This window comes from Scophthalmus maximus, chromosome 14 (genome assembly GCF_022379125.1).
Source record: "Scophthalmus maximus strain ysfricsl-2021 chromosome 14, ASM2237912v1, whole genome shotgun sequence".
Lineage (NCBI taxonomy): Eukaryota > Metazoa > Chordata > Actinopteri > Pleuronectiformes > Scophthalmidae > Scophthalmus > Scophthalmus maximus.
Window position 1 is genome coordinate 4,019,356 of NC_061528.1, and position 27,760 is coordinate 4,047,115.

Here is a 27,760-nt window from a genome sequence, read left to right on the forward strand (position 1 = left end):
TTTTTTCTTTCTCCTGGGAAATGAAGAAGCAGGTTATGTTAGCGACATGGAGGAGGAGTTTAGCTGAACCTCTACAGGTTCAGACGTTTAAGCGACTGGCGAAAGGCTCAAGGGGGAGGATTGTTACGACGGCGTGTTTGAGGGAGATGAGGAGTGAGGTGGAGCGGGCGGGGTCAGAGGCAAATGGATGTGCAGCCCGGGGGGGGGGGGGGGGCGACAGGGTCACTCTGTGGAGTACCGTGCTGATATTTTGCTGATTGCGTTTAACCCTCTCCATCTCTGGGGTCTCTGATACTGACGTGCCTTGTCCCACTCCTTCTTTGTATTGGAGCTTTGAATAGAGAGATGATAAAAAAAAGGGTCAAATACGGTGGCAACACACTCAAGGGTCGGTTAGTTCTTAAATTTGGGAAGTAAGGAAAATATCTGGGGAAATGCAGACTAAGGACTTGGAAAATCAAGTCGTCAACCAAGGCTGGGGAAAAGAAAAGAGTGATTTATGGAACTTTGTTAGGATGGAGGAGGGAAAAACTCAAAAGGTAAAAGCTTGGTAGAGATTTAGATAAGTTGTGGGGACAGAGGACATTTAGGGGAGAGATTATAAGGTGATTAAATAAAAAAAGGTCACTGCAGGTCTTTTTTTTTTTTCTACCGAGCTGATATTCTTCTGGGTTTCTCGGACCCGCTTCACCTCGGGGAGATCTGACACGGCCGTGCCTTGACCCAGAGAATCCTTGTACTGTACCTGCCCATCGTACAAAAAGTTACACAGGTACAGTGAGACAAGGGACAAAACATAGAGCAGAGTATGTTCTGTAGACAGACACAGACATTGTCCATTCATTCTTAACAACACTACAACAACTGACAATGAAAAGTTATTACTCGTACCTATGTTTTGAAATATTTCAGAGGTAGTTGGGGATAAATATAGTTGTGAAATGAGTGGATGATACTTTATTTAGTTTATTACTTCAGGGTTTTTAGATGCTATGAATTGTCATGAAGGAAGATAAATCCTACAGTCTCCTACAAATATCCAGTCATCCACCAGGGCTGGTAGACACACTCAGTTAGGATGGAGGAGGGAGAGCCCATAGTAAAAACATGGAAGGTAAAGTTTGGTAGACTTTTAGACGAGCGGGAGAAGTCAGGGGAATGATTATCGGGTGATGAAATAAGGTTCCTGTTCCTCTACCAAGCTGATATTCTTCTGGGTTTCTCGGACCCGCTTCACCTCGGGGAGATCTGACACGGCTGTGCCTTGACCCAGCGAGTCCTTGTACTGTACCTGCCCATCGTACAAGTTACACAGGGACAGAGTGAGACAGGGACACAGACACAGACATATTCATTCATTCTAAACAACAGCATACATACATATATATACATATATATACATACATATATATATATATACATACATATACATATATATATATGTATAAATATATAAAAGTTGCAGCTGTGTGTCTGTTTTCAAAATGGAGGATGAGACGAGTTTAGATGCAATGAATTAACACGAAAAACAAAGATCTTACAGACCCGACAGATGATGATGTTGACTTGTGTGAACAATATATTTTAAAGTGGAAACAACATCTTTATACATTAAATGGGTAAAACCATGTTTTCAAAGTTATTACTATTAATTATTAACTATTATTAATTATGAATATGTTCCTATAACAGCCTCCAGTCTTTTGGCTGCAGGGATTTGCTCCAAATATTAAAAAAAACAAGCTATTATCTTAGAGAACTCATGTTAGGCTTGAGTGTCTACATCTACTTTTTTTTACACAAATTATTCATTTGGGTTGAAAATGGTGTTTAAAGAGATTACATGAGTTATACTGTCAGACTGTCAGATATGGAGGGAATAAGGAGGAGCGGAGATGAGAGTGAGACAAGGGACAAAACATAGAGCACAGTATGTTCTGTAGACAGACACAGACATTGTCCATTCATTCTTAACAACACTTTACAACAACTGACAATGAAAAGTTATTACTCGTACCTATGTTTTGACATATTTCAGAGGTAGTTGGGGATAAATATAGTTGTGAAATGAGTGGATGATACTTTATTTAGTTTATTACTTCAGGGTTTTTAGATGCTATGAATTGTCATGAAGGAAGATAAATCCTACAGTCTCCTACAAATATCCAGTCATCCACCAGGGCTGGTAGACACACTCAGTTAGGATGGAGGAGGGAGAGCCCATAGTAAAAACATGGAAGGTAAAGTTTGGTAGACTTTTAGACGAGCGGGAGAAGTCAGGGGAATGATTATCGGGTGATGAAATAAGGTTCCTGTTCATCTACCAAGCTGATATTCTTCTGGGTTTCTCGGACCCGCTTCACCTCGGGGAGATCTGACACGGCTGTGCCTTGACCCAGCGAGTCCTTGTACTGTACCTGCCCATCGTACAAGTTACACAGGGACAGAGTGAGACAGGGACACAGACACAGACATATTCATTCATTCTAAACAACAGCATACATACATATATATACATACATATATATATATATACATACATATACATATATATATATATGTATAAATATATAAAAGTTGCAGCTGTGTGTCTGTTTTCAAAATGGAGGATGAGACGAGTTTAGATGCAATGAATTAACACGAAAAACAAAGATCTTACAGACCCGACAGATGATGATGTTGACTTGTGTGAACAATATATTTTAAAGTGGAAACAACATCTTTATACATTAAATGGGTAAAACCATGTTTTCAAAGTTATTACTATTAATTATTAACTATTATTAATTATGAATATGTTCCTATAACAGCCTCCAGTCTTTTGGCTGCAGGGATTTGCTCCAAATATTAAAAAAAACAAGCTATTATCTTAGAGAACTCATGTTAGGCTTGAGTGTCTACATCTACTTTTTTTTACACAAATTATTCATTTGGGTTGAAAATGGTGTTTAAAGAGATTACATGAGTTATACTGTCAGACTGTCAGATATGGAGGGAATAAGGAGGAGCGGAGATGAGAGTGAGACAAGGGACAAAACATAGAGCACAGTATGTTCTGTAGACAGACACAGACATTGTCCATTCATTCTTAACAACACTTTACAACAACTGACAATGAAAAGTTATTACTCGTACCTATGTTTTGACATATTTCAGAGGTAGTTGGGGATAAATATAGTTGTGAAATGAGTGGATGATACTTTATTTAGTTTATTACTTCAGGGTTTTTAGATGCTATGAATTGTCATGAAGGAAGATAAATCCTACAGTCTCCTACAAATATCCAGTCATCCACCAGGGCTGGTAGACACACTCAGTTAGGATGGAGGAGGGAGAGCCCATAGTAAAAACATGGAAGGTAAAGTTTGGTAGACTTTTAGACGAGCGGGAGAAGTCAGGGGAATGATTATCGGGTGATGAAATAAGGTTCCTGTTCATCTACCAAGCTGATATTCTTCTGGGTTTCTCGGACCCGCTTCACCTCGGGGAGATCTGACACGGCTGTGCCTTGACCCAGCGAGTCCTTGTACTGTACCTGCCCATCGTACAAGTTACACAGGGACAGAGTGAGACAGGGACACAGACAAAGACATATTCATTCATTCTAAACAACAGCATACATACATATATATACATATATATATATACATACATATATACATATATATATATATATATATATATATATATATATATACACACATATATATACATACATATATATATATACATACATATATACATATATATATATATATATATATAAAAATATATAAAAGTTGCAGCTGTGTGTCTGTTTTCAAAATGGAGGATGAGACGAGTTTAGATGCAATGAATTAACACGAAAAACAAAAGATCTTACAGACCCGACAGATGATGATGTTGACTTGTGTGAACAATATATTTTATAGTGGAAAAAACATCTTTATACATTAAATGGGTAAAAGCATGTGTTCAAAGTTATACTATTAATTATTATTAATTATTAATATGTTCCTTTAACAGCCTCCAGTCTTTAGGCTGCATGGATTTGCTCCAATTTTTTAAAAAAACAAGTTATTATCTTGCAGAACTCATGTTAGACTTGAGTGTCTACATCTACAATTTTTGACGAATTATTAATTTGGGTCTAAAATGGTGATTTAAAGAGATTACATGAGTTATACTGTCAGACAGGATGGAATAAGGAGGAGAGGACATGAAGAAAGGGGCCAGGGTCACTCTCTCTGTGGAGTACCGTGCTAATGTTGCGCTGGTTTTGTTTAGCTCGCTGCATCTCCGGGGTCTCGGGTAAAGCTGTTCCTCCTCCCAGATCCTCTTTGTACTGAATCTTTAACACGGACGGGGGATGAAAGCAGCCGCCAACTGTAAGCCCTAGTTTAACTCTCTGGTTATAAGGTCTAAATTTGCAAACTTAAACTTGATTAAAGTGTGCAACACATACTGAGCATATAAAACAATACAAACATGTACAACGACATTTAAATGAGCACATTTCTGGACACGTACACAACAACAACGACAAGGTACAGTAAACAAAGTGTGTAACACCACACAAGCTCTGCACTACAACAGCTACAGAACAAACTGTCAAGGGGTTAGTTGCTCGAATTAAAATGCGGCATATTTGACGAGGTTGAATAATAGTAATGTGGCCTGAGGTAATAAGGGCTGCAAACCAGGTTTTTTTTTAGAATTTTTCAAGAAAAAGTTGTTATTAGAATATGTTAAGATAAAAAAGATATTGTGAAGTAGATACCAAGCTGAAATTCTTTGTATTCTCTTTAATGCGGAGCATTTCGGGAGTGTCCTGTACAGACGACACTTTGCCCTTTGCGTTTTTAACGTCAATCTGGTATTGATGCTACAGGGAGAGAAACAAAAAGTGCAGTTAAAATGTTTCGCAGTGACACAGAGGTAGAAGAAGAAGAAAACAGGAGGCCAGAGGAGAAACTACCGCTTTCTAACGACCAAAGAGAGCTTACCTTAGTGTTTTCAAATGTACTCTACTGCTTTGAGTACAGAAAGTGACACCATTTAAACATTTAACTGGATTCAAGAGGCCGCCATACAAAAAGACATTCCATTAACAGGTACACAAGTTTGAAAGTATTGAGGATAATACTTTACAGCGGACACGGAGACAGACACAGAGCCACCAGGACACTGGAAGAACCTCTGACTTCCCACTGCAGGACCCGCTGCCCCAGCAAGACGAAGTGTACTTTTTTACATTTATTACTTACAGTGCTGAAGTTCTTCTGGTTCTCGCGGACTCTCTGCATCTCCGGAGTGTCCAGGACCGGCACGTAGTGAGACATGGTCTTCTCGGCCTCCTCTCTGTACTTTTTCTGTTGGACAAAAAGCACAATCGGCAAGAGACAAAGATATTTAAAAGAACCTCCTGGCTCTGAAATGTGTCCGTAAACACACTCTCAAGGAGGGATGAGAGTGGGAAAGGGCGGGTTCAGTCATCTACCTGGCTGATAATGTTCCTCATCTGCTGAGCGTGGATGATGTCAGGGGTGTCGATGACACTCGTGTAGCTGGCCCTGTCCATCTCAGCAGTGTGCTTGTACTTAGACTACACAATGAAAATTAAAAAATCAGCAAGAATTCTTTATCTTAACGTAAATAATCCAGGGGTTCCGGGGTGATGCCGACCTGGCTCAGGATGTCCGTAGCGTTCCTGGCCCTGAGGAAGTCCGGGGTGTCCGTAGCCAACGCCAACATTCCCCTGCCCTTGATCTCCAGCTCCAGTGACTTCTTGTACTCTCTCTGTTGACGTGAAGAGGCGACAGTGAGTGATACATATAAGCTCTGTGCTCAGTGAAAGAAGACATGACTTGGCAGATTACTATGAATTTCTACTCATTCGTAAAAGGGAGGGAGGGGGGGGGGGCAGCAAAACCATGTGGCCTAGGGAAATGGTGAATAGAGAAAGTTAGAAGAAATTAGGATTTTGTTTTTAAAGGAACAAACGTGGTAAATGTGTGTGAAGCTCCGATCAAAACTGAAAAAAAACAGGAGTAGTTAAAGAATAGTTTGTTAAAGCATAATTAGTTATTTGAAACAAACCTGTTTTCTTTCTTTTTAAAAAAAGTTTGTTTACAAAAAAGTGCTACATCTACTGTTTCTTGTAAATAATATAAAAAGATGTATTAAAAAAAGATTTAAAAAAAGATTACCTTAAAATTAAGAATTTTGAATTCAGCTTTCAATGCAATAGATAGTAATCTGTCTAAATGAGCTATAAATATGTAAACAATAAGCAATAAACAAAACAAAAAAAGATACTCTGAGAATATTTGAGGTCACTTTCTGAATTATCGGGTGTAAAGGAATGAGTTCACTGTGAGAAAAAAAGTCACGGGGAAATTAGTGTTGTCATGAAGCAGGGACAGGAGTCATCGCCCGTTTAGTGGGATGATTGAAGCTTGGTTAAGAGGGAACAGGATTCAGAAGATGATGCACCAAGAGCGGGCGGCATTGTGGGAAGTCACTCGGATGTGATCCCACTCCCATCGCCTCTCGGTCAGTCGTACCTCACACAGGATTTGAGTGGCATTCCTTGCTCTCAAACGCTCCGGAGTTTCCTCCAGTGATGTGAGCCCTTTACCCTTCACCCCCTCTTCTAGATCCCTCCTGTATTCTTTCTACAGGACGGGAGAAGAACAGAGAGACTGCAGAGAGGGGCAGGCCAGGCCAAGGCAAACATACAGACGGTATGGTGGGAAATGCTCAGAGCCACCAAGTCTCCAGAAACTAAGAGTTTAGTTTAGTTTAACAAATTAATATTCACTATTTTTCTTTAAGTGGAGAAATTGGTGCCTTTGGCAAGAAACATGATAAAAGACAAGGTGAACCACATTTTGTCACATAGGAGTGTGGAAATAAAAAACACACAACAACAAAATTCAAGGTCAGTATTTCACCTTAAAGGGGCAGTAAGCGATTCTAAAGCAATTCACGTTTTGTAAAAATCAGCGAATGTTCCCTCACCGTCCGCTAGCTGTCGCTTTTGTGTGTGAGCAGAAGAATAATGTTGGTTTTCGACGCAGCCTCTGCTCCGTAAAATCGGAAACAAAAAATGGTTCGTACCGCACCACACAACACCGCGATCGCAGTTTGTCAAACATCACTCGTCGAGACCTTAAGAGACGTTCTGCCGGGTGGCGCTGCAACTCCGTGGTTTTGGCCTAGTGGTTAGTGCGTCGGACTCCAGAACCCAGGTTTACTGCCTTGGCCTGGCCAAGGCAGTAAAATCACAACACCAACAACAAAGAGAGAATCAATCTTTCTCCAGAATCGCTTACTGCCCCTTTAACAACACCGCTGCATCATTCAAATCATTACATGCACACATGCAGACTTGTTGCTGTTCATGGTCATCGGCTAGATGAGGGGTTGGCTGTGAAATTAGGAGTCCAACGTGTCAGTGGATACAAATATAAATAAAAAAACTACTTTACGACAAGTCACACAATGGACAGAGACAAGGGAGGTGGATCAGTTGAGGGCTGTGTAGTGAATCATGCAAACGGATAAAATCTGAACCTGATGAGGGAAGGAAACACTCGTGGGATTAAAAAGAGAAGAAGAACAAGAAGAGTAAAAAAAGAGGGACCATGGTTGTGATGTCGTCTTAGTATGATTATCAAACGCGGGTGAGGTAAACAGGGGGTATAAGTTGTCGGGGTATAAATTGTCCTTTCGTTACCTCACTGGCTATTTTGGTGGCATGTCTGACATGTATCATGGCAGGGGTGACCTCCAAGCCTGAGAGGTTCTTGCCCCTCATGTGCTCCTCAAAGTCCTTCTTATAGTCTTTCTATTGGCCGCAAAGACAAGACAGGGGGACAGACAGAGCTCAGGTGACCACATGCAAAGCTGCGCCGGTTCACAATGCAGACTTGATATTTTCGTTTACACCACTCCGCATATAATGACGCAGATGTTTGAATGTGTATCGTGTTCTTCATTGTGTGAGAGAGCAACTCTGTTGGCTGGATTCTGGAGTTTAATGCTGGAATTATGAAAATCAGATCAAATGTATAACGTGATTATAATCAAACACTTTACACATCTCAAATCCAGGCTCCTGAGAAAATCTTGAAGATGCTGTGTGAAACATGTACTGTACTTTAGTCATTCCTTCACGTGACAGAGAGATGGAACTGTCAGAACTAATAATATACACAGTATTGGGGAAAAGGGTATTGGTTAAGTTTTACGCTGCCTTCTGACAGTTTTCTTAAGAACGCCTTGTTAAGAGCAGGATATGGTACACGACCGACTGTGGGAGTAAAAAAACAAATTAACTAGTAACACGATACTAAACCGGCATCGCAAAAGCTTTTTCCAAACTTGCTTGACATCCACAAAGCTGAAGCACAGCAACATACTTATATAACAACAAGCAAATTCATTTAACATGTACGTATTGGAGAGGGGCCCTGTAAAGAAAAAGTGCTTTTTTTTTTGTCTACGTGACGCACACAGGTGAAAGACGGGGTGTTTACCTGGCTCTGCATGTGCTGGGCCTCCTTATTAGTCACATACGTGGGTGTCTCAAAGTCCAGCATGGCTTTGCCCTTCTCCTTCTCATACTTCTCCTTGTATTTCACCTGGAGCAGCGCACAAAGATGTCATGTCAGCCATTGTTTCAACAAGACGATATCATGCAGGGGAATTATATTGGTTTCCACTCATTTCTATACGGTGAGGAATCAAATAGAAAAAGTGAAAGAGAAAGCATCAAATCTGTATTCAGAGTTATGTTTTTGGTTGTGTCATTAGCTAGTGCTAATGTAAATGCAGATAGATCTGAAAATGTTGCATCTAAACATAATGATAATGCATCAAAAACAAATACACAACACAGACTTGATGTTCACTGGATGACACAACTCAGGAATGTTTGATATAGTATACTGTGTGGACATGGATAGAGACTTATGGCTGCAGTTTGCATTAATTACAATTAATTTACCAGTACATTTTTTGACTTTTAGTTGAGAAATAATGAAATCAAAAGTGTCACAATTTTTTCTTTTTGGTGTGATACTTTTGAAATATTCTATTAAATTATTAATTTCATTTAGAGCTGCTTGTGTACAATATTAAACTTAGATCTTGACATTTGATGAATGAAATAGTTCTCTTAAGACTAATTCACCCACTGGTATCTTATGTTGCCCCTAACTTGAAATATCAATAAATTAATGCAACACCATCCTCTCCAAGTACAGGAAATGAAAATGAAAATATCAAACACACATCTCTTTGATTGACAGTTAAAAACCCACAGCTGTGTTTTTTTTGGGGGGGGGGGAGGGTGCAGTGTTTGTTGACTCCCCTGAGTCTGTACCACTTACGTTACTCTGCAGTTCAGAGGCCTCCTTATGATGGAGCTGCTCAGGTGTGTCGGCAATCATGTGGTAGTGACCCTTACTCTCCTCAAACTTCTTCTTGTAGCAGTACTACGGGGGGATTCCCAGTCAAAGTATCAGCAAAACGAGGAAAAAAGAAAAAGAGCGTATGTCTGGAAGTTTTTACTCCCAAAATAGTAACTTTATAACTGTGGAAAAATAAGCAGTAAGCGATGTCAAAGAATATGACATGCTCACAAAGATGAGAATTCAAAAAACGGTGGTTAAAATTAAGTGCGGAAAAAATGATCAAAATCAATGGAGGAGCACGCAGGTTTGTGTTAAGTGATAATTAATAAAAGACTAGTTTTGTACAAACTACAGGAGAAGAAGAAAAAAAATGAAACTGGAAACAGTGATAGAGTGGAGGTTATAGATGGTGATGATAGTATAGGAGGGTCAAAGGTGAGAGGGATGGGTAAGGATCACTACCAGATGAGGAATATTGGGGGTTTTGGATGATGGATCTTAGTGCATGAACAAATGGTCAATGAGCTGCAGGATGTGAATTGTTACTGAAGACGCTGAGGTCAGACACGTCAGTGAACGTGAACTGACTCCCAGCAGCTTCCCGGGGGACAAAGTGAGCTGGTTAGAGGGGATCTGCTGGCGTCTTACTTGGCTGGACAGTTTGCTGGTGCTCAGGTTGTGCTGCATGGACAGGGACTCTGCCATGTCGGTCACAGGCTTGTGGAGCTTTTTCAGGTCGCCCTTGTACTTCACCTGTGGATGAGAAAAGGAGTACATTTTGGCCTTAATGAACCCTTTTCACATACTTTCAAACAGCCTGACATCAAAACACACAATGTTTCTCGAGGTTATGTGGAGTGACGCAGCTCAGGTGAGCACCTACCTCACTAGCCAGCACGTTGGCATCCTTCAAAGTCTGGTAAATCTTACTGTTCTTCAGGTCATATTGTGGTCTCTTTCCTTTCATCTCCTTGTCGAACTTTTCGTGGTACTTCACCTAATAGGGAAGGATATATATATATATATATATATATACAGAAGTTAGTGTACAGTTGGTGGAGACCAACACCAGCGGCAGATTTCAATGAATCCATCACAGCAGAAATATTCAAGAGACGACATAATGCTTTTTTTCATAGTGTATAAAAAGGGATGAGTAGCTCAGATTCTTGATAGATTGCTTGGTATAAAAGCTTTATGTACATTATTTGCGACATTAACAATCAGTTTGTATCCCTTGTTATACAAAATAAACGACTGCAGTCAAACTGTGTACCTTCTACAAATGATACATTTTTCCATGCAGCAACTATAGTGATTTGTCCCAGAGAACGTTTCAGAGGGCGTGTTCACATCTGCACTTTGGTTCCAGGCTTGAGAAGAAAAATTGTATAACGTCAAAATGAACCAGTCAGCTGTGGAGACGCCCTCAGATGCTGCTCAGACCTGATGTCGTGCATCCGTATATAACCAACCTATGGATGGATTCAACTAAGATGGACCATAGTTCACACCTGATATTAAAATATGTGGTCATATTCGGACCTGTGTCTCAAGAAGTGATCACATCCAAATCTGTTTAGAGACACCACCGTCTGATCTGACCACCCAAGATGCATGTCAGTGCTAAGTGTGAACAGTCTTGCAAAAATAAGTTGTGATGTACATAAACACAACATGGACTTAATATATAATGACGTATATATGGAAGAGATGAGGCAGGATGATTGTGGTTGAAGTGAAACAATATATCCTTAAATATTGTAAATCTGACACTAATGATGACTTAATCTAAGATTATTACACATTTCTGAACATGTACCAACATTTCAGAAAACCCACACATAGTTGACTACTTTTAGAGCTTTTTCATGTTTGAAAAATCCTTTTTGACACAGGAGAAAAGTGGGAAATTGATAGAAGCATAGAGTATCGGCACCAGTGCAACTAATAGGCATAGGCATCAATGCAATGCTTGTCTTTGCTTAGCAATGAGTAAGAGCGTGTTGGGGAAGCAAAAAAAGCAGAGGGTGCACATAATGCTAAACTTCACAGAAAGGTTTTGAAGCCAAATCAAAATAACTTTGTAACATACGAGAAGATGACTCTTATCATGAAATGTCCTCAAGCTCAATAAAATCAGAAATTAACTATTCGGTAATTCGACAGAGGATATGAAGTGAACACAGAGACAGAGGAGACACACAGATAGTAGCAGCCCATCAGTTCGGGGGCATGAACCTCCTTACATCACTAGTCATGGCACTCATTTTCTTAATGTGGCGCATCTGGAGGGTATCGTAGGAAGCAGCTCCATGGAGGGAGGTCTTGGCCTCCACCTACAAAGCGCAGTGAGATGCATGGATGAGAACACAGACTTGGACATTATGGAAGGAGAGAGAATAGAGGAGAGAGGTGAGGAATAAGGAGATGAAAGGATGAAGGAAGAGTAGGAGGAGGAGGAGGACAGGTATAAAGATGGGGATGGGACATGTACAATGACATGAGCAGTTAAACATGTAAATTGAATTTCATGGAGTCACAATGATTAAGACAGGATTAAGACATGGATTATAAATGCATGATGGCAGAGGAAGCGCTGTGAAATGAGCAGCTAGTTCTAGCGTTAGCCCCCAAACAGACTAACTGTAGAGAACCAGGGGTAAAGCTTCACGACTGGCCCCCGGGGGCTCGATCAGACCGATGGTTGATCTGGTTTGATGTACAGTACCTGGCTGGTCAGCTTGGACACCTCGGTGGCCAGAGCGATGTCCGGGCGGTGGGCCAGAGAACCTCCGCGGCTTGCCGCCTCGCGGGCCTTGTCACGGTAGCCGACCTGATGGAGAAACATAATTGTTATTATTTGACTGTCACATGCTCTTTTGTGCCACTGATCCACAATTTTTCTAATAGTTTAGTGTTTTTGATAGATTATGCCAATGCAACACATTTCTCTTAGCCCTTGGATATTTTGATCATTTTCGAATGCTTTTCATTTTTCCTTCATATCCCAATTTTAAAAATGTTTAGCACAACATTGCCTTTGTGACCAGTCAACTTATTTTTACATTTTTTTGTGTTTTTAAGTGGCAATGTCTTAAAACAGTCACGTGAATGGATCATAGCGGCAATTGTGGGACTGAAAATCAGGCTAGTGTACTGTACACTGAGAATTGTAAAAAAGTGACACCTTTATGTACAGTACATTTGACAAAACCAGGGCATACGCATACAGTATTCCTGTCTTTGTGTGTACAGGTGTTGGTCTTTTTTTGCATCTACTTGTTAGTTACCTCGCTGATAAGTTTGGCAGCCTGGGTAGCCTTCCTTATGTCAGGACGGTCAACTATGGAAGTGTAGTGCAGGTTGGCCTTGGCAGCCTTCCTATAAGCAACCTGTGGCATTGGGCAGAAGGGCAGACAGAATACAGTGTGTGCTACAAACTGACCAGCTCATCAAAAGAGAAACAAGAGAGAACACGAGGCTATCCCAACCTGTAGATTGTGCGCCGTAATTAAAATCTATAAAAAACGTTATTGCAGTGCAGTTGTGGAGAAGTCAACTCACGCTGCTCTGACTCTTGGCCACGTCGATGGCGTGCTGAACATCGGGTGGAACAGCCATGAGGTTATACTGCGACTTGCCCTTGTCCTTCTCATGCTTTGCCTTATACAGTTTCTGAAAGGAGAGAATTGGAAGGTCAAGGCCTGGCAGCACAACAAATAATAAGGGGTTAATGAGATTGGACGACCGAATGTGAGTTAGTCATACCCCGCTGACGAGCTTGTTGATCTCCTTGCTGTGGACTGTGTCACGCGTTTCATTCAGGGTTGTGAACGAGCCGGACTGCATGTCCTTCTTACTGGCCTCCTTGTATTTGCTCTGAGGAAGAAAGTAAAGAATTTATACAACATCTTTTGTAGTAGTCATTAAAAAACAGACGCTTCAGTCAAACCATTTTTTTTTATTTTTTTACCTCTGATGCCAGAGTTCGCACAGCCTTGGCATGGAGGATTTGAGGAGTGTCCATGATGGGCACGTACTGGCCCTTTCCCTTTTCATACTTCTCTCTGTATTTCACCTGGAGGGGAGAAATAAAATAAAATATCAGTTTACAACATGTTAATCAACAAATTCTTAAGAGTTGCAGATAAAGAAGGGGAGAACTTACATCACTGGCCATTTCAGCGTTCTTCATGCACAGCAGGGTGTACTTGTCATCGACCACAGGGATCACGCAGCCCTTGAGCATCTCTTTGTCATACTTGTATTCAACCTGTGGTTCGGACGATGAGAGAAAAAGATTAGAAAAATGCTGCTCAATGTCATTAAAAAGATGACCAAATTTTAAGAGATAAAGAGAAGCAATAACTCACATCACTCTGTTGGAAGGAGTTCTTGGCGTTATTGAGGAAGTCGGGTCTGTCTGTTGTCCAGATCCATTTGTTCTTGGTGGCTTCATACTTCTTCTTGTAGTTAAGCTTCAAAAATTACAAAAAAAAATCACATTAGAATCAATAGAATTTTTTAAGGCGTTTCGAGTTAAACTTTAATAAATAATGAACAGAAATAAGAAAATGTCACTTACATTGCTGATGTTCTTGTAGGCCTCCTTGGCGGCGCGGATCTCGTGGGCCTCTGGGTCAATGTTGATCTGAGCCTTGCTCTTCTCGTACACCTCCCTGTACTTCAGCTGCAAGACGCATTAAAAAAGCGCGCCATCAAACACCATTTCCTGAGATTATTTTCATATTTCTGATGCGGCCAGTCTGAGCGGACTTACATTGCTGGTGATGTCCTTGACCTTCTTCATGTGCTGTTGGTGTGGCGTGTCAAAAGGCAAGGTGTATCCCTTAGCCTTGGTCTTGTTGTACTCCATCTTGTAGATGATCTGAGGGGGAAACATCACCACATAGTCAGGGGCAAATCAAGACAAATTAAAAAGACATTTGAGTATTTCTTTCATACATTTTTTTTACACCAAAAACACTAAAACTTACGTCACTGATCTTCTTGCTGCGTTTGTGGGCCTCATACTCAGGAGTCTCCAGAACGGAGGTGAACTTGTCCTTGGCACGTTCATACTGCTCCCTGTACTTCCACTGATAAGAGGAGGATGAGTTGTAAACACGAGAAAGTTAGTACAACTGATAATCAATTTGCTGCTATATTCATTTTGATTTAATTCATGTGTCGTCTGACACCTTGCCTTGCTTTATAATTTGTGCAGCTAAAGTAAAGAAAGAAGTAAACTATCTCAGAAAAGGGGTGAATAAAATAAATTTGTGTAGAGACGCTGAAGACAAAGTCAAAGTTACATTTCAGTGTCAAATGATCTGAGTCAATTCAGATGAAGATATGGTTTGATAATCCCTTTCTGTTATAAAATAATAAAGCTGAGGAGTAAAAAAACTAATTGATTCTTTTGTTTTTCTTTGACACTAAAATTCAGGTAACAGTTAACTAACTATTTCAATGCTATACTGTTTATTATGTAACCTACCTAATAAACACACAGTATGTTTGATGAATGAAGTGGTGCCATGCATATGTTTATGGAAAAAAAAAACATGCTCTATGAAACATGCAAAAACACAAAGGGTTATTTTCCAGGTGAAAATGAAGACAAGGACACATGTTACCACAATTCAGTCGTGAAATTCTGCAGTGCCCACGTAGACCAGTAATCCAGCTCACTGAATCTGAGGCTGATACATACAGTGGCTTCAATAATATGATAAGTTTACTCCAGAGAAGACAGTGAAAGTCACCAAACTAATAAAAAAAAAATAGTATCAGAGAAGACGTTGGGTAGATAAGAAGATGACAGTTATCGACAAACAAAAAATTATAGGTAGAAAACTAAAATATACACCTAAACTTGTCTCAATGTAAAACAGGTATATATTAATTGTATCCATAGTCTCTGCAGAAGCTGTGCGTAGCCGATTCTAGACACACGTCTGTCTGCAATTTGGGGGACTAGCGCATCACATTTTAAAATGAAGTTGAAGCTTCGGTGATCAATGAGAAATGAAGATAAGCGAGGAGGTGATGGGAAGGATTAAAGGATGAATGATAAGATGTGTGGAAGTTTAGGAATTAAAGTGACATGAATGGAGATACGATGTTTCTACAGTGTATTTATAAAGACTTACTTAAGACAGAAACAGCTGAGAGGAACAAAGTAACCTGCTTGTATGACGTATAAGTCATGAAACTACATTGCCAATGCTCTGTGGCCATTTACCTTACTGCTCATAGTGGACTGATAAAGGGCTGTGAGGATGTCGGGGCGGAGCAGCTCATTGCAGCCGCTCTTTAGCAGATCCTTTGCTCTGGTTTTATACATCACCTGTCCACACACACACGACATACACACACACACACACACACACACAGAACATGCCATAGTTGAGGACAGACTGAAAAAACAGCAGTGACACTGGGAGGACTGGAGAAATAATCCGGAGATCCAAGTGTGACCAAGGAGCTGTTTGTCCTCATCTGTGCCCTCAGAGTGACAGAAGTCTCAAGTCTGACTTTCTCAAGATTTTGTGATTTAATACACATAATTTAATCATAATTGAATGAGTTGTTCAGCTTCTTTCTGACGGCACAGATAAGGAGAGTCCTGCTCACTCAAGATACTGTAGGTTTCCAGCTGTAATTTGAGTGGCACTTATTTACAACGACCTGTGAAAGAGAGAACAAGCAGACGCTGATACAGATACAGAGAGGAGGAGGAGTTATCATGCGTAGGCGACCACTGGCAGCTCTGTCGACAACCTCATGCACCAGAGGTCTGGACCGGACTTGAGGATGCAGTCGAGGAGGAGGAGGCAGGCCGGTCGCAAACAAATGCGACCAGGGCGTTTACCTGGCTCATCTTATTGTTCTCCCTGGCCAGTTGGTATCTAGGATCCTCTGTGGTTATGGTAAACTTATCCTTGGTCTTCTCATAATTAGCTCTGTAGAACCTCTGCTCAGAACGTCAGAAAGCAGTTAAAGACAAATATCCAGTGAACGATACAAACAATACAAACTGTTGAATGTGATGAAACTTCTCCAGGGAACAAAAGGAAAGTTAGAACAAGAGCAATGGACACATTTTAAACATTTTATAAACATTAAAAGCAATTAATAAATAGTCCGATGACTTAACACATTTTTACCTCCAAGCTGAGTCCCATAGAGATGCACAGAGACAGAGAAATATAGTCAACGATTAATGCGTCTATTTTCTAGCAAATGGGATTCGACAAACTAATATTTACGTTTTTGCCATGAAAACAATTTTTTAATAACTGTGTTGGGACAAAGAATTAGAGGACTCACGTTGTTAATGAGAGCGGAAGCGTGCTTGGCAGCCTGGAAGAACGGCGTGTCGCTGGTGTACTTGAAGTTGCCTTTGTTCTTCTCGAAGGAGGCTCTGTACAGTCTCTGTGATCCAAGAGAGGAAACATGGTGAAAAATATACTCCATTAAAAGCTCCATGCACAAGAAAAAACGTACAGTAGTATATGATATTCTCTATACTAAGTTATCACTTAAAAGTAATCCCTCACCTCACTGTACAGAGTCTTGTTCCTCTCAGCCTGCAACATTTCAGGTGTGTCCCACACATAGCAGCCAATTCCTTTCAGCCACTCCAGGTCCTCCTTGTACTTGACCTGTAAAAAGACATCAAGAGGTAACGTTCAATATGTCAATGACATATGTCCCATTCTACCTGCTGTGGGTATATATTTGACTGTGCGCACAGTTTTGGAAAGCGATTGGACGGTACTTACGGTGCTGACGTTCTCATTAGCAATTTTGCTGAAGAAGAACTCTGGACGGTCGGGGATGGACTTCCATGTACCCAGAGAGTTGATGTACTTCTCCCTGTATTTAACCTGAGGATGAGAAAAGAGTGAGAAAGATGCAAGAGCTCAAATCGAAATGATCTTTAAAGTTTTTGTCGACAAATATTAAGGTGTATAGACAATCATTAAAAAAAGATATCCAGCATATTTCGAATTGCTCACCTCACTGATGTCATCAGTGACTCTGCGGTGGTAGGTGATGTCCAGAGCGTCCTTGACCGTGCGGTAGTGGCCTTTGGAGAGCTCAAAGGTCTCTTTGTAGCGCAGCTGGAGACATAAAGAAAAAAATGCGTCAGATATCGCAAATGTGCTTTTAGCGTCACTTCTCTATCTTTCATTATAATAAGATGGCAAAACACTTTTTGCACTGATTTGTATGGGAAATATTTTGTGGCGTGACCGAAAGTGCAAAGGAGGTTGAGCTTAATTAGTAGCTCCTTCAGATGCAGTAACACAGGTTTATTAGCAAGTTTTCTAGGTTACTGCTCTAAAATTATTTCAGTCTACACGAATAATAATCAGAAATGAGATTGTGTGAAAAAAAATGTATAACATAAATAATAGTGTTTGTAATGAAGGTTCTTCAGTGAGCATACTCACATCACTAGACTGGAGGTAGGATTTCTTGGCACGGATCAGCAGAGGTGTATCAGCAATGGCGGTGTACCTGTACTTCATCTTCTCATACTGTTCTTTGTACTTGATCTAAGAGAAGAAGTAATTCATATAACACATCAGAACTTTGTTTCACAATAAAGTTATTTTCTGTAGCTGAGAGAATTCTACATATTATCATTGGATAAAAATACCAACATATTCCCACAAGGGTGAGGTGTAACAGAGGCACGATAGCCCACTGCTAAACAGTGAGGAAGCCCAGACACAAATGAAGGAGATATGAGGAAGACTTACGTCACTGTAGACCACTTTCATTTTTCTAGCGTGGCCCATGTTTGGAGTTTCAGATTCTTGGGTAAAATGAGCTCTCTCCTTTGCAGCCAGATCTGTGTACTTGTACTGTAGAGAAACCAGACAAAAGTAATAGTTAAATAATCAGAAAAAAAACAACTAAAAACATAAATCAACGTGAAAGAATACAACCATTGGGATGCAGGAGCTGAACTTGCCTTGTTAGTCAGCTGCTGCGCCCATTTGGCTCTCTGGATGTCCACAGCGTCCAACGTGGTGGTGACCTTTGCCATGTCCACTCTGCTCTGGGCTTTGTAGATCATCTGAAAACCGTGGAGAATGAAAAGTCAGGTCAATTTTTATTACAAAAACTTGGAGGACATTGCTGGCTACTGGATTAACTACCAAGACGCTATTCATATAAATTGATGAAATGTGCTTGTTGGGAAACAACTCACGCCGCTCATGTGGGTCTTGAGCTCAGTCACACGCTTGTACTCAGGAGTGTCCAGGACCACGGAGAAGTTGGCAAGGTTCTTCTTGGCCTCCACTGGATAGGCCTCCTATGAATGTGGAAAAATAGTGCCACACAACTTATAAGGATGCCGCTGTAATAAGTTTAACATGGCACTGAAAAAAACCCAATATTGAAATAAATGGGATGTTCTGTCCAAAAGGAAACACGTACCCTCATTTTGGTGACATTGCGGATGCGGACCATCTCTGGGGTGTCATACAAGAAGCAGCCAACGCCTCTCAGCCACTGCAGATCCTCTTTGTATTTCAGCTACAAAAAACAAAAAGGTTTTAACGAACAAATTTCTTACACGTCTCAAGTTAATTTTGTGTCAAACTTATGCGTCTTCTCCTCTGCTCATTACCTCGCTGGTGATCTGGTTGACGTGGTAGCAGTGCATCAGCTGAGGTGTGATGGGCAGATTGATCAGCTGGCCTCTGGTGTTGTAGTATTTCTCTCTGTAGCACAACTAGGGAGGAAAAAAGAGGAATAAATACAACATACAATTCAACTTCATCAAGCTACATGACTTAAAAAACAGGAGCATGAATGATATTATTTAAAGGAAAATGATTCCGTACCTCACTGAGGTGCTTCTGGTTCATCTTGACTTGTTTGATATCAGGGGTGTGGTAGGTTGTGTGGATCTTGTCCTTTTTCTTATGGTACTCTTCACGATAGAGACGCTGCGGAAGGCACGAAATCCACACGTGAGTTTGTTTCATCCAACGAACGTGAAGTTAAAAATGAAAATCTCCACCAACCACAGTGTGTCATCTTACATCATTGACGATCTTGTGAGCTTTCCTCGCGTTGACAAAGTTGACACCCTCTGGATGAAGAGTGTAGGCCTTTGCCTTCATCATCTCATAGGCCTCCTTGTACTTCACCTACACAGATAAAAGAAAAGGTACGTGATTCAGTACATCCAATGCCCTGCATATCGTCATCAGAGCTTAATGTCTGTCAAATAACAAGATCACAAGACGATTGGGAAAAATACTCACATAGCTGGAGACGACGGTGTTCCGCTTGACCTGCTTGATGAGCGGCGTGTCGTAGGGCAGGGAGTAACCGGTCGGCATGGAGCTCCTGTTGGCCTCTGTGTACCAGTTCTGAGAGAAGCCAACACAATGCGGTGAGAAAAACCGAAAAGAAAAACCTTTTAAGAATAATGTAATGTTTTAAATCGCCTCCTATTTGCTATCTATAGTATTGGTAGCGTCCAAACTAATTTCCAGAATGAAATCAGAAATTCAAAAATCTCACTATAGCGTAAACAATAGAGTGTGTTGTTGTTGCTGTTGTTGTTGCTCCTTACGTCAAGAATTTGTGAAAATATTCTTACAGCATACATATTGTCCCTTTATGATGGTAATACCTAAACAAGTAAACTGGGTATTGAGGAATATTAACTTACATCACTCTGGATCTGGTTAGCCAGGCGTGCCCTTTGTGTGTCAATGGTGACAGCAGGCGAGGTGTTCGTGCCCTTGACATTGGCGTGGTAATCATAGCGGTAGTGCAGCTGGAAAAAGGGAAGAAAAATGAATATATACATTGTTATAAAATGAAACATAGATGGTCAACATTGTTAAGTTTTTTAAGTTACTTACATCGCTCAGGTTCTGAGCGTTCTGCTTGGCTGTCTCGTACACTGGCGTATCTGTCACCACTGAATAGTCCTTGAAAGCCTCAACGCCTTTAGCTCTGTACTTGTTCTGGAATAAAAAATACAAAAAGGTGGCGATCAGCATCACTTTTATATAAAAAACACGAGTAGTAGTATGATAACTCTAGGCAAGAAGTTAAGATAACGATAGTTGTGTTCAAACGGGCAGAGAAACTGGGTGGAAAAAGAGAACAAAAAAATAATAAATCATATTACTGACAATGAAGGATGAGAATTTTGAGCGTGCTTACCTCACTCTGAAGATCGCCAGCATTCTTGACACGAAGGATCTCCGGCGTGTCCCAGGCATAGCAGCCGATACCCTTTAGCCAGTTTAGATCATCCTTGTAGAAGATCTGGAAAGAATGGCAAAAAACGAAACACACAAGTCAAGTAACTCTCGGTAGATGAAGCTTGAATTGCATTTGGTTGAAATCTGAACTTTTGGATTCAAACAGTATAGACACGAGTAAGACTGTGATTTTCACTTTGTATCTGTGGCTGAGGGCAGTTACTCACGTCACTGAGTTGCTCGTTGACTTTGCGCGCCTGGGTGTACACCTGCATGTCAGGCAGACAGATCCACTGGTGCAGGAACTTGCGGTAGTTGATCCCACTGACGGTGGACTGGGTCTTGCGAGCAGACAGGATCTCCAGCATGTCTGCTGGGATGTGGTTCTTGGCCTTGGTCTTCTCATAGTTCTCGTGGTACAGACGCTGTAAAGATGGACAACACACGGTTCTTTCAAGCTCATCGACGCATTTAAGCAGCTATATTTTTAAAATACAGAGCTAATCTTGCATTCTTCCTTAAAAAACTAAAATGGCAAAACAAATCTAACTTACGTCCAGAACCAGCTTTCCAGCTTTGACACAGCGAGCGGTTGCGGGATCGTCCTCAAGACACTTGGGCAGACTGTAAAGGGATTTGAACTTCTCGTAATCTTCCTTGTACTTCACCTAAAGTGGTTAGAGGATGAAAAATTTTGTCATTTAACAGTCAGCAGTCATATTAATTAAAGGAAAAAATTCCATCTTATTGAAGACTGTAAGTAATGAACTCAAAGTTGAACTCACGCTGCTGAGAATGATCTTCTGTTGTTTGGCGTGTTGCAAGGCATTTGAGTCGTGAGGAATGCGGTAGCTCTTGTCTTTGATTTTGTCCCAGGCAGCAGTGTAGTTTTTCTGTTGACAGAAACACGACATGTTCACAGAGCTGGCATCTTAAATATTAAAATCTTAACTGACTGAAAGGACGGCAGATATTTATTACGTTGCTGAAGAAGTTTTTGAAGTTGTGGCATCTGGCGTAGTCATGGGTATCCAGAATAGTGGTGTACAGGTGCTTCTCCTTGTGATAAGCCTCTCTGTAGTTGAGCTGTCCACGACAAACATTCAATTAATGCACTCATTGGGAGGCAGGCCTTTTAATATATATGATTTAAAAGTCCAGCTCACTCACATCACTGGCCCAGGTGTGACCCAGAATAGCAGTCACATAGGCTGGGGTGTCTGTCACAATAGAGTAGTTGTTGAATTCTTTTTTGGCTTCATCTCTGTATTTAAGCTGAAAAAGAAGACAGGAAGAAATTATCACAGTCCCACAAGCTAAAGAATTCAATTATTTTCAGAATGTTCCGACAGTTCTAATAACATATTGGCCCAGGGAACTGGGAAAATGTTTGAAAAGTTCCCGGTGATCTCCCAAGTCGTTACTCACTTCACTCTGCAGCTCGTAGGACTTCTTGGCACGAACAATCTCTGGTGTGTCCCAGACATAGCAACCGATGCCCCGCATCCAGGTCAGGTCTTCCTTGTAGAACACCTAATTAAATGTCAACAGCAAAAAGCACAAAATGATATGTTCAATAATCATGAGAGCATTTGGATTTCTTGAAAACAGGTTGCTGTAGCTCTAAATAGCTTTCAAAACCTTAAACAAAAGAGATTAGATCAACTGTCAATTAACCACATATCATTTACTATATATAAAGACTGCCTATATGTTCCCGATGACATTTTAAACCTAAACTGATGTGGCGGAAGGTTAAGCACAAGCAGCAGCTGCTGTGCAGAAGGTGACGAGGGACCTACATCGCTGAGAATCTCGTTGGTCTTGCGGGCGCGGATGGCGTCCTCCTGTTCGGGGTGGCATGTCCACTGGTGCAGGTAGGTGCGGTAGAGGACGTCGCTCAGCATATCCTGGCAGCGTTTGGCGACCTTGTTAGCGATGATGTCAGGTGGGAGGTGGGTCTTGGTCTTGCTTTGGTTGTAGGCCTGCTGGTAGACCCTCAGTCCCTTGTTCTTCTCCTGGTTTCCACAGCGCATCACCTCGGGGAAGTCGACCAGGGTTCCGGCCATGTAGTGACCTTTAGCCTTCTCGTGGGTATCCTTGTACTTGACCTAGTCGCATTTAGAAACAGAGTCTGAACTTTGTGTTCATAATGTAACAGCAAAACACAATTTGCCTTTTTTTTTGTGCAAATCACTCACATCACTGGCGATGTCCCTGCCCTTCTTGCCGCTGAGCAGTGGGATGTATTGATGGTTCAGCTGGTAGCCTGTAGCCTTGGACTCATCCCATTGTTGTTTGTAGAGTTTCTGAAATTACACAAAGTAGACATGGAGTTGAAAAAAAGGCCAATAAAAGTGACATATATAATCCAAAAATTATGATTTTACCTCGCTGATGTTCTTGGACACCTCCCTGCTATGGGCCAGTTGAGGAGTGTCCTCCGAACCGATGTAATGACCCTTTTCTGCGTTGAACGTTTCATGGTACTTCAGCTACAGAAGGAGGAGAAGAGCATCATTTAGATTCGCTTTATTCATATGCATTTTGGAAATTTTAGATTTTTTATTTTTTTTTACATACATCACTGAGGTTGGCAGCATTTATCTTTGCCAGGACGATCTCAGGTCGGTCAACGACCAGGGTGAATTTACCAAAGGCGTCTTTGGCACTCTTCTTGTAAAGCCTCTGCAAATAAAAAGTAAAGCGACAAGATGAGACACATCGAGCTGACACTAAAACGGGCCGGAAAAAAAAACTAAATACAAAAACAGAATTTAACACAGTAAACATACCTCGTTGAGAATCTCCTGGGCCTTCCTGACTTTGACGTGGTCAACGGAGTCAGCTGCCACCCAACCGCAGCCACGAATCCATTCCAGGTCGGCCTTATACACATGCTGAAGACGGAAACAAAGACACATAGGTTAAGAGAGAATAATTAAGATTAGAGTTAAGGCGAATTTAACTCCTGAGAGCACTTACGTCACTCTGAAGTTCGTATGCTTTGCGGGCCTGGATGACGTCGTTCTGGTCCGGCATACAAGTCCAGTTGTGCAGGCGAGTTCTGTAGAGGTCGTCGTTGACCTGGATCTGGCATTTCTTGGCCAGTTCAAATTGGAGCATGTCCACCGGCAGGTTGAATTTGGTCTTGCACTTGTTGAAGTCCTTCTTGTAGAGGACTTCGCTGGCGATCTTGCCCGAGTGCATAGCAAGCATGATCAGAGGGTCGTCTTCCACGCAGCGAGCACCGATGTGGTGGCCGAGCTGCTTCCGGTACGACTCAAGGTACTTGTGCTGCAGGACGGGTATAAATCACGGTCTCAATTTTTCTCAGTTTAATAAAACAATTTTTTAAAATTAAATTATTACGAATGAGCAGAAATGTAACTTTGTCGGGGCTACTCACATTACTCTGCACTTTAGTCGTCGAGATGCACTGCTTGATTGGCACAGCATCTCCGGGCATGAAGTACCCTGTGGCCTTGACCTGGTCCCATGCTTTTGTGTAAAGATGCTACAAGAGATGGAAATGATTATTATAAGGTTTTATCATAATGCAGTAATTATTCAAACTGATAATAAAAAGTGGGAGAACATTTATACACCACAGTGTGTTGCAAAATATATCACGTGAGGAGGTCGTCTTACAGGGTGAATGTTCTTGGCCACCTCTCTGGCTGTGGCGAGGATTGGAGTGTCCACCAGTGAGAACTTGGTCTTGTCCTGGTGCCAGGCCTCACGATATTTGGCCTGAAAAGAGGGAGAAACGAACATTTAGTGACCAAAAAACACTTACAAACTGTGACTGCCACTGAAGAGAGGACTTTTCCAAACAGGATCTGAAAGGAGTCATCCTCACCTCGTTGAGGACGTTGGCAGCGTTCTTTGCGCAGACCATGTCGACTCTGTCAGTTGGAACAATGAACTTCTGTTGATCCAACTTAACTCGGTAGCCTCTCTGTATAAAAGCAAGAAAATACATGTAAGAACAAATGTACTGTAGTGACATCTGTGCATCATTGTCAGGCTAAATAAACTCTAAAATAAACACTTGAAAAACATTTTTAAATATTATTTAAATGTCTGTGATGTTACAAGTACTTACTAAGTCAGAGTGAAGTTAGGTAGTAGTCAGACTTACCTCAGCCAGGACCTTCTGTGCATGCTTCACCTTCATAACGTCCACACTCTCATGTGGCACCCATCCACATCCACGTAACCACTCCATATCTGCTTTGTACACAGCCTGAGGAAACAAAGCAGACATTAATCACAATGTGAAAGATTCTAAAGCTAAAATAGAAGAAAAAAAATGTGATCGTTGTTTCAATATCGTAAGCAAATAAATTGTGTATATAAAAGGTAAAGGAGTCCTCTGAATATGAGCACAATATGTTGAGATATGTTGAATATGTCACAGTGGTACTTACGTCACTCTGAAGATCGTAGGCTTTCCTGGCCTGTCTGACATCGTTGGAGTCGGGCAGGCAGGTCCAGTTGTGCAGGTGAGTTCTGTAGTTGAAGTCGTTGACTTGGATCTGGCACTTCTTGGCCAGTTCGAGATTGATCATGTCCACCGGCAGGTTGAACTTGGTCTTGGACTTGTTGAAGTCCTTCTTGTACAGAGCGTCACTGGCGATCCTGGCCGAGTTCAGAGCCAGCATAATCAGAGGGTCGTCCTGCACGCAGCGAGCGCCGATGTGGTGGCCGAGCTGCTTACGGTATCCTACCTTGTACTTGTACTAAACAGAGAAGAGGTGAAAGGTTGATGAAAATTATGCAAATAGCCGATTTGCAAATCTGCCGTGATTGAAACCTTATTCATTATTTTTTTTCCTTACATCACTAACGATGTCTCTGGACGCTCTGGCCTTCAGCACAGCGATAGCATCCTCCTTGATGTGGTAGCCTTTGGCCTTCTGGTCATCCCACGCCTTTGTGTACAGTTTCTGCAAGTATCAGAAAAAAATCAACAAACCTGTAAGACTGTGTACTGACAGAATTATACACTTCAGGACTGGAATATTGTCATTCTTTACGGCTATTGTGAAAATAAGGTGTTAAATCGTTGTAATCATACAGACTTACATTGCTGATATTGACAGAATTGGCCTTGGACAGTTCCAAGGTGGGGGTGTTAGGTGGCAGGTGATAGATGAGCTTGTCCTTGTCCCAGACTTCTCTGTATTTCCTCTGTCAGAAAGAAAAAAACAAAACATTAATTCGTTAACATTCGTTATTTTTGATGCATCCATTTATACAGATGTTTGTACGAAAATATTAGTTTTGAGTTAGCTGAAAAGTGTTCTAACTCACATCGCTGATGTTGTCAGCGTTTTGCTTGGACAGGAGAATGGCCGGAAAGTCCACGACGCTGGTGAACTTGACGGTGCTCGGGGGTTGGCGGTAAAGCCTCTCGTTGAGAATAGTCTGCGCATTTCTAGCTTTGATGACGTCCACAGAGTCCTGAGGCGACCAGCCGCATCCTCTCAGCCACTCCATATCAGCTTTGTATACGGCCTGGGAAAAAAATGTCACTGTATCAGCTTTAACCTCATAAAATATATATATTTTTTCCTTGTAGGCTTTGGATTTGTCTGATTGCGGGATGTTTAAAAAAAATGCATGAAAGGGATCCAATTAAAAATCTGTTAGATGCAGATTGAAAATGTTGGGACTAATACGAATTCCTATGAAACTAATAAATATACAGACCTCAACAAATCCCTAAGCATTTGCATGCTATTGCATGTAACTACCATTATGGTATCTATACTTCTGGGTATATAGAATAAAAGCTAACAACAAATTCGAAAAAAAAAGCCTTCACCAACTTTCCTCAAGCCCTCAAACTTCACATGTACTTACATCGCTCTGTAAGTCGTACACCTTCCTGGCCTGGACCACGTCGGTGGAGTCTGGCAGGCACGTCCACTGGTGCAAGTGAGTCCTGTAGTTGAAGTCGTTCACTTGCTTCTGGCATTTTTTGGCCAGTTCCAGGGCCAGCATGTCCGGCGGAAGGTTGTACTTGGTCTTCGTTTTGTTGAAGTCCTTCTTGTAGATGTTGTCGCTGGAGATCTTGGCTGCGTGTGCGGCCAACATGATCAGCGGGTCGTCATTGACGCTGAGGGCACCGATGTGGTGGCCACACTGCTTCCGGTAGCCGGCCTTGTATTTGTACTGAAAATTATATCACGTGATTGTTTCATTTAATACAAATCATTTCAGTAGAGTGGAAAAAATGGAAAAGAATGCAGCTTGTAAAATAACGTAAATGAAGGGAGTGTGTGAACTTTTAAAACAGAGACTTACATCGCTGACGATGTCCCTGGAGGCTCTGGCCGCTAAAACGGAAACCGCATCTTTGGGAAGATAGTATCCCTTGTTGATGGTGTCCATATAGCCTTCACGATAATATTTCTGGGGAAACATAAATTCAAATACAGCATTTAAATTACAGTTGATGTACTTGAAAAAAAACAGCAACCCTGATCATATCATTCTTTTCTCAAACTTTACCTCTTTACCGTAAAGAAAAGTTAACAATTGCTGACATGTTAATAATATGTGATGTACTAGAGAGAGTCACTGCATTACCAGACTGGTGTTGAGTTTGTTCTGTTGGGCCAGGACGATCTCTGGGGTGTCAGGCATGACGTGGATGTTGGTCTTATCCTTCTCCCAGGCAGCCAAATAGGCTTTCTGTGAACAGCACATTAACACGGTTTAGTGATACCATAACATGTTATACTTTTTAGTGTCCAAAAAAGGGGGAACAGTTGAAAACTATTAATGGGGGAAACAAAAAAGGCTAGTGTCTACCTTGTCCATGATCTGGGCATTGGCCTGAGCCAGGGCATATGGCATGTCACATGTTTTGGCAGAGAACTTGAAGCTGCTGGGAGGCTGACGGTACTTCCTCTCGCACAGGATCTCTGCTGCTTTCTTGGCCTTCTCCACATCAACTGAGCCAATCGGCACCCAACCTGTGCCCCTGACCCATTCCATGTCAGCCTTGTACACAGCCTACAAGTAGGAGGACAAGCAGAGAGTCACGGTTAGTTAAAAAAAATTAAGAACGGAGGGTTCAGGCAAACA

The 27,760-nt window shown here is 41.4% G+C and overlaps 1 protein-coding gene across 31 annotated transcripts in view; it reads right to left on the reverse strand.

Annotated features, from left to right (window-relative positions):
• neb (nebulin) overlaps nt 1-27,760 on the reverse strand; it is a 57,066-nt gene that overhangs the window by 4,529 nt on the left and 24,777 nt on the right. For 12 of the 31 annotated variants that reach the window (XM_047337288.1, XM_047337309.1, XM_047337308.1 and 9 more), the window contains 68 exons: nt 27,485-27,688; nt 27,260-27,364; nt 26,975-27,082; nt 26,531-26,842; nt 25,979-26,182; nt 25,751-25,855; nt 25,504-25,611; nt 25,093-25,404; nt 24,804-24,908; nt 24,522-24,620; nt 24,311-24,412; nt 24,069-24,176; nt 23,645-23,956; nt 23,455-23,559; nt 23,243-23,347; nt 23,050-23,154; nt 22,861-22,968; nt 22,462-22,770; nt 22,088-22,192; nt 21,830-21,934; nt 21,641-21,745; nt 21,445-21,552; nt 21,214-21,327; nt 20,887-21,084; nt 20,619-20,723; nt 20,312-20,416; nt 20,116-20,223; nt 19,703-19,810; nt 19,478-19,585; nt 19,277-19,381; nt 19,060-19,164; nt 18,867-18,965; nt 18,637-18,741; nt 18,397-18,501; nt 18,182-18,286; nt 17,870-17,974; nt 17,432-17,536; nt 17,195-17,299; nt 16,970-17,074; nt 16,740-16,844; nt 15,652-15,756; nt 14,402-14,503; nt 14,185-14,292; nt 13,990-14,094; nt 13,778-13,882; nt 13,573-13,677; nt 13,378-13,482; nt 13,173-13,283; nt 12,969-13,079; nt 12,695-12,796; nt 12,133-12,237; nt 11,651-11,740; nt 10,285-10,398; nt 10,050-10,154; nt 9,378-9,482; nt 8,523-8,627; nt 7,721-7,831; nt 6,546-6,656; nt 5,665-5,778; nt 5,480-5,584; nt 5,247-5,351; nt 4,760-4,864; nt 4,238-4,330; nt 3,443-3,535; nt 2,325-2,417; nt 1,199-1,291; nt 653-745; nt 239-331 (listed from right to left, as the gene is read on the reverse strand). In XM_047337288.1, coding sequence (XP_047193244.1) covers nt 239-331; nt 653-745; nt 1,199-1,291; nt 2,325-2,417; nt 3,443-3,535; nt 4,238-4,330; nt 4,760-4,864; nt 5,247-5,351; nt 5,480-5,584; nt 5,665-5,778; nt 6,546-6,656; nt 7,721-7,831; nt 8,523-8,627; nt 9,378-9,482; nt 10,050-10,154; nt 10,285-10,398; nt 11,651-11,740; nt 12,133-12,237; nt 12,695-12,796; nt 12,969-13,079; nt 13,173-13,283; nt 13,378-13,482; nt 13,573-13,677; nt 13,778-13,882; nt 13,990-14,094; nt 14,185-14,292; nt 14,402-14,503; nt 15,652-15,756; nt 16,740-16,844; nt 16,970-17,074; nt 17,195-17,299; nt 17,432-17,536; nt 17,870-17,974; nt 18,182-18,286; nt 18,397-18,501; nt 18,637-18,741; nt 18,867-18,965; nt 19,060-19,164; nt 19,277-19,381; nt 19,478-19,585; nt 19,703-19,810; nt 20,116-20,223; nt 20,312-20,416; nt 20,619-20,723; nt 20,887-21,084; nt 21,214-21,327; nt 21,445-21,552; nt 21,641-21,745; nt 21,830-21,934; nt 22,088-22,192; nt 22,462-22,770; nt 22,861-22,968; nt 23,050-23,154; nt 23,243-23,347; nt 23,455-23,559; nt 23,645-23,956; nt 24,069-24,176; nt 24,311-24,412; nt 24,522-24,620; nt 24,804-24,908; nt 25,093-25,404; nt 25,504-25,611; nt 25,751-25,855; nt 25,979-26,182; nt 26,531-26,842; nt 26,975-27,082; nt 27,260-27,364; nt 27,485-27,688 — 8,226 coding nt within the window. The other 19 variants (XM_047337312.1, XM_047337311.1, XM_047337303.1 and 16 more) reach the window with 17 other exon arrangements.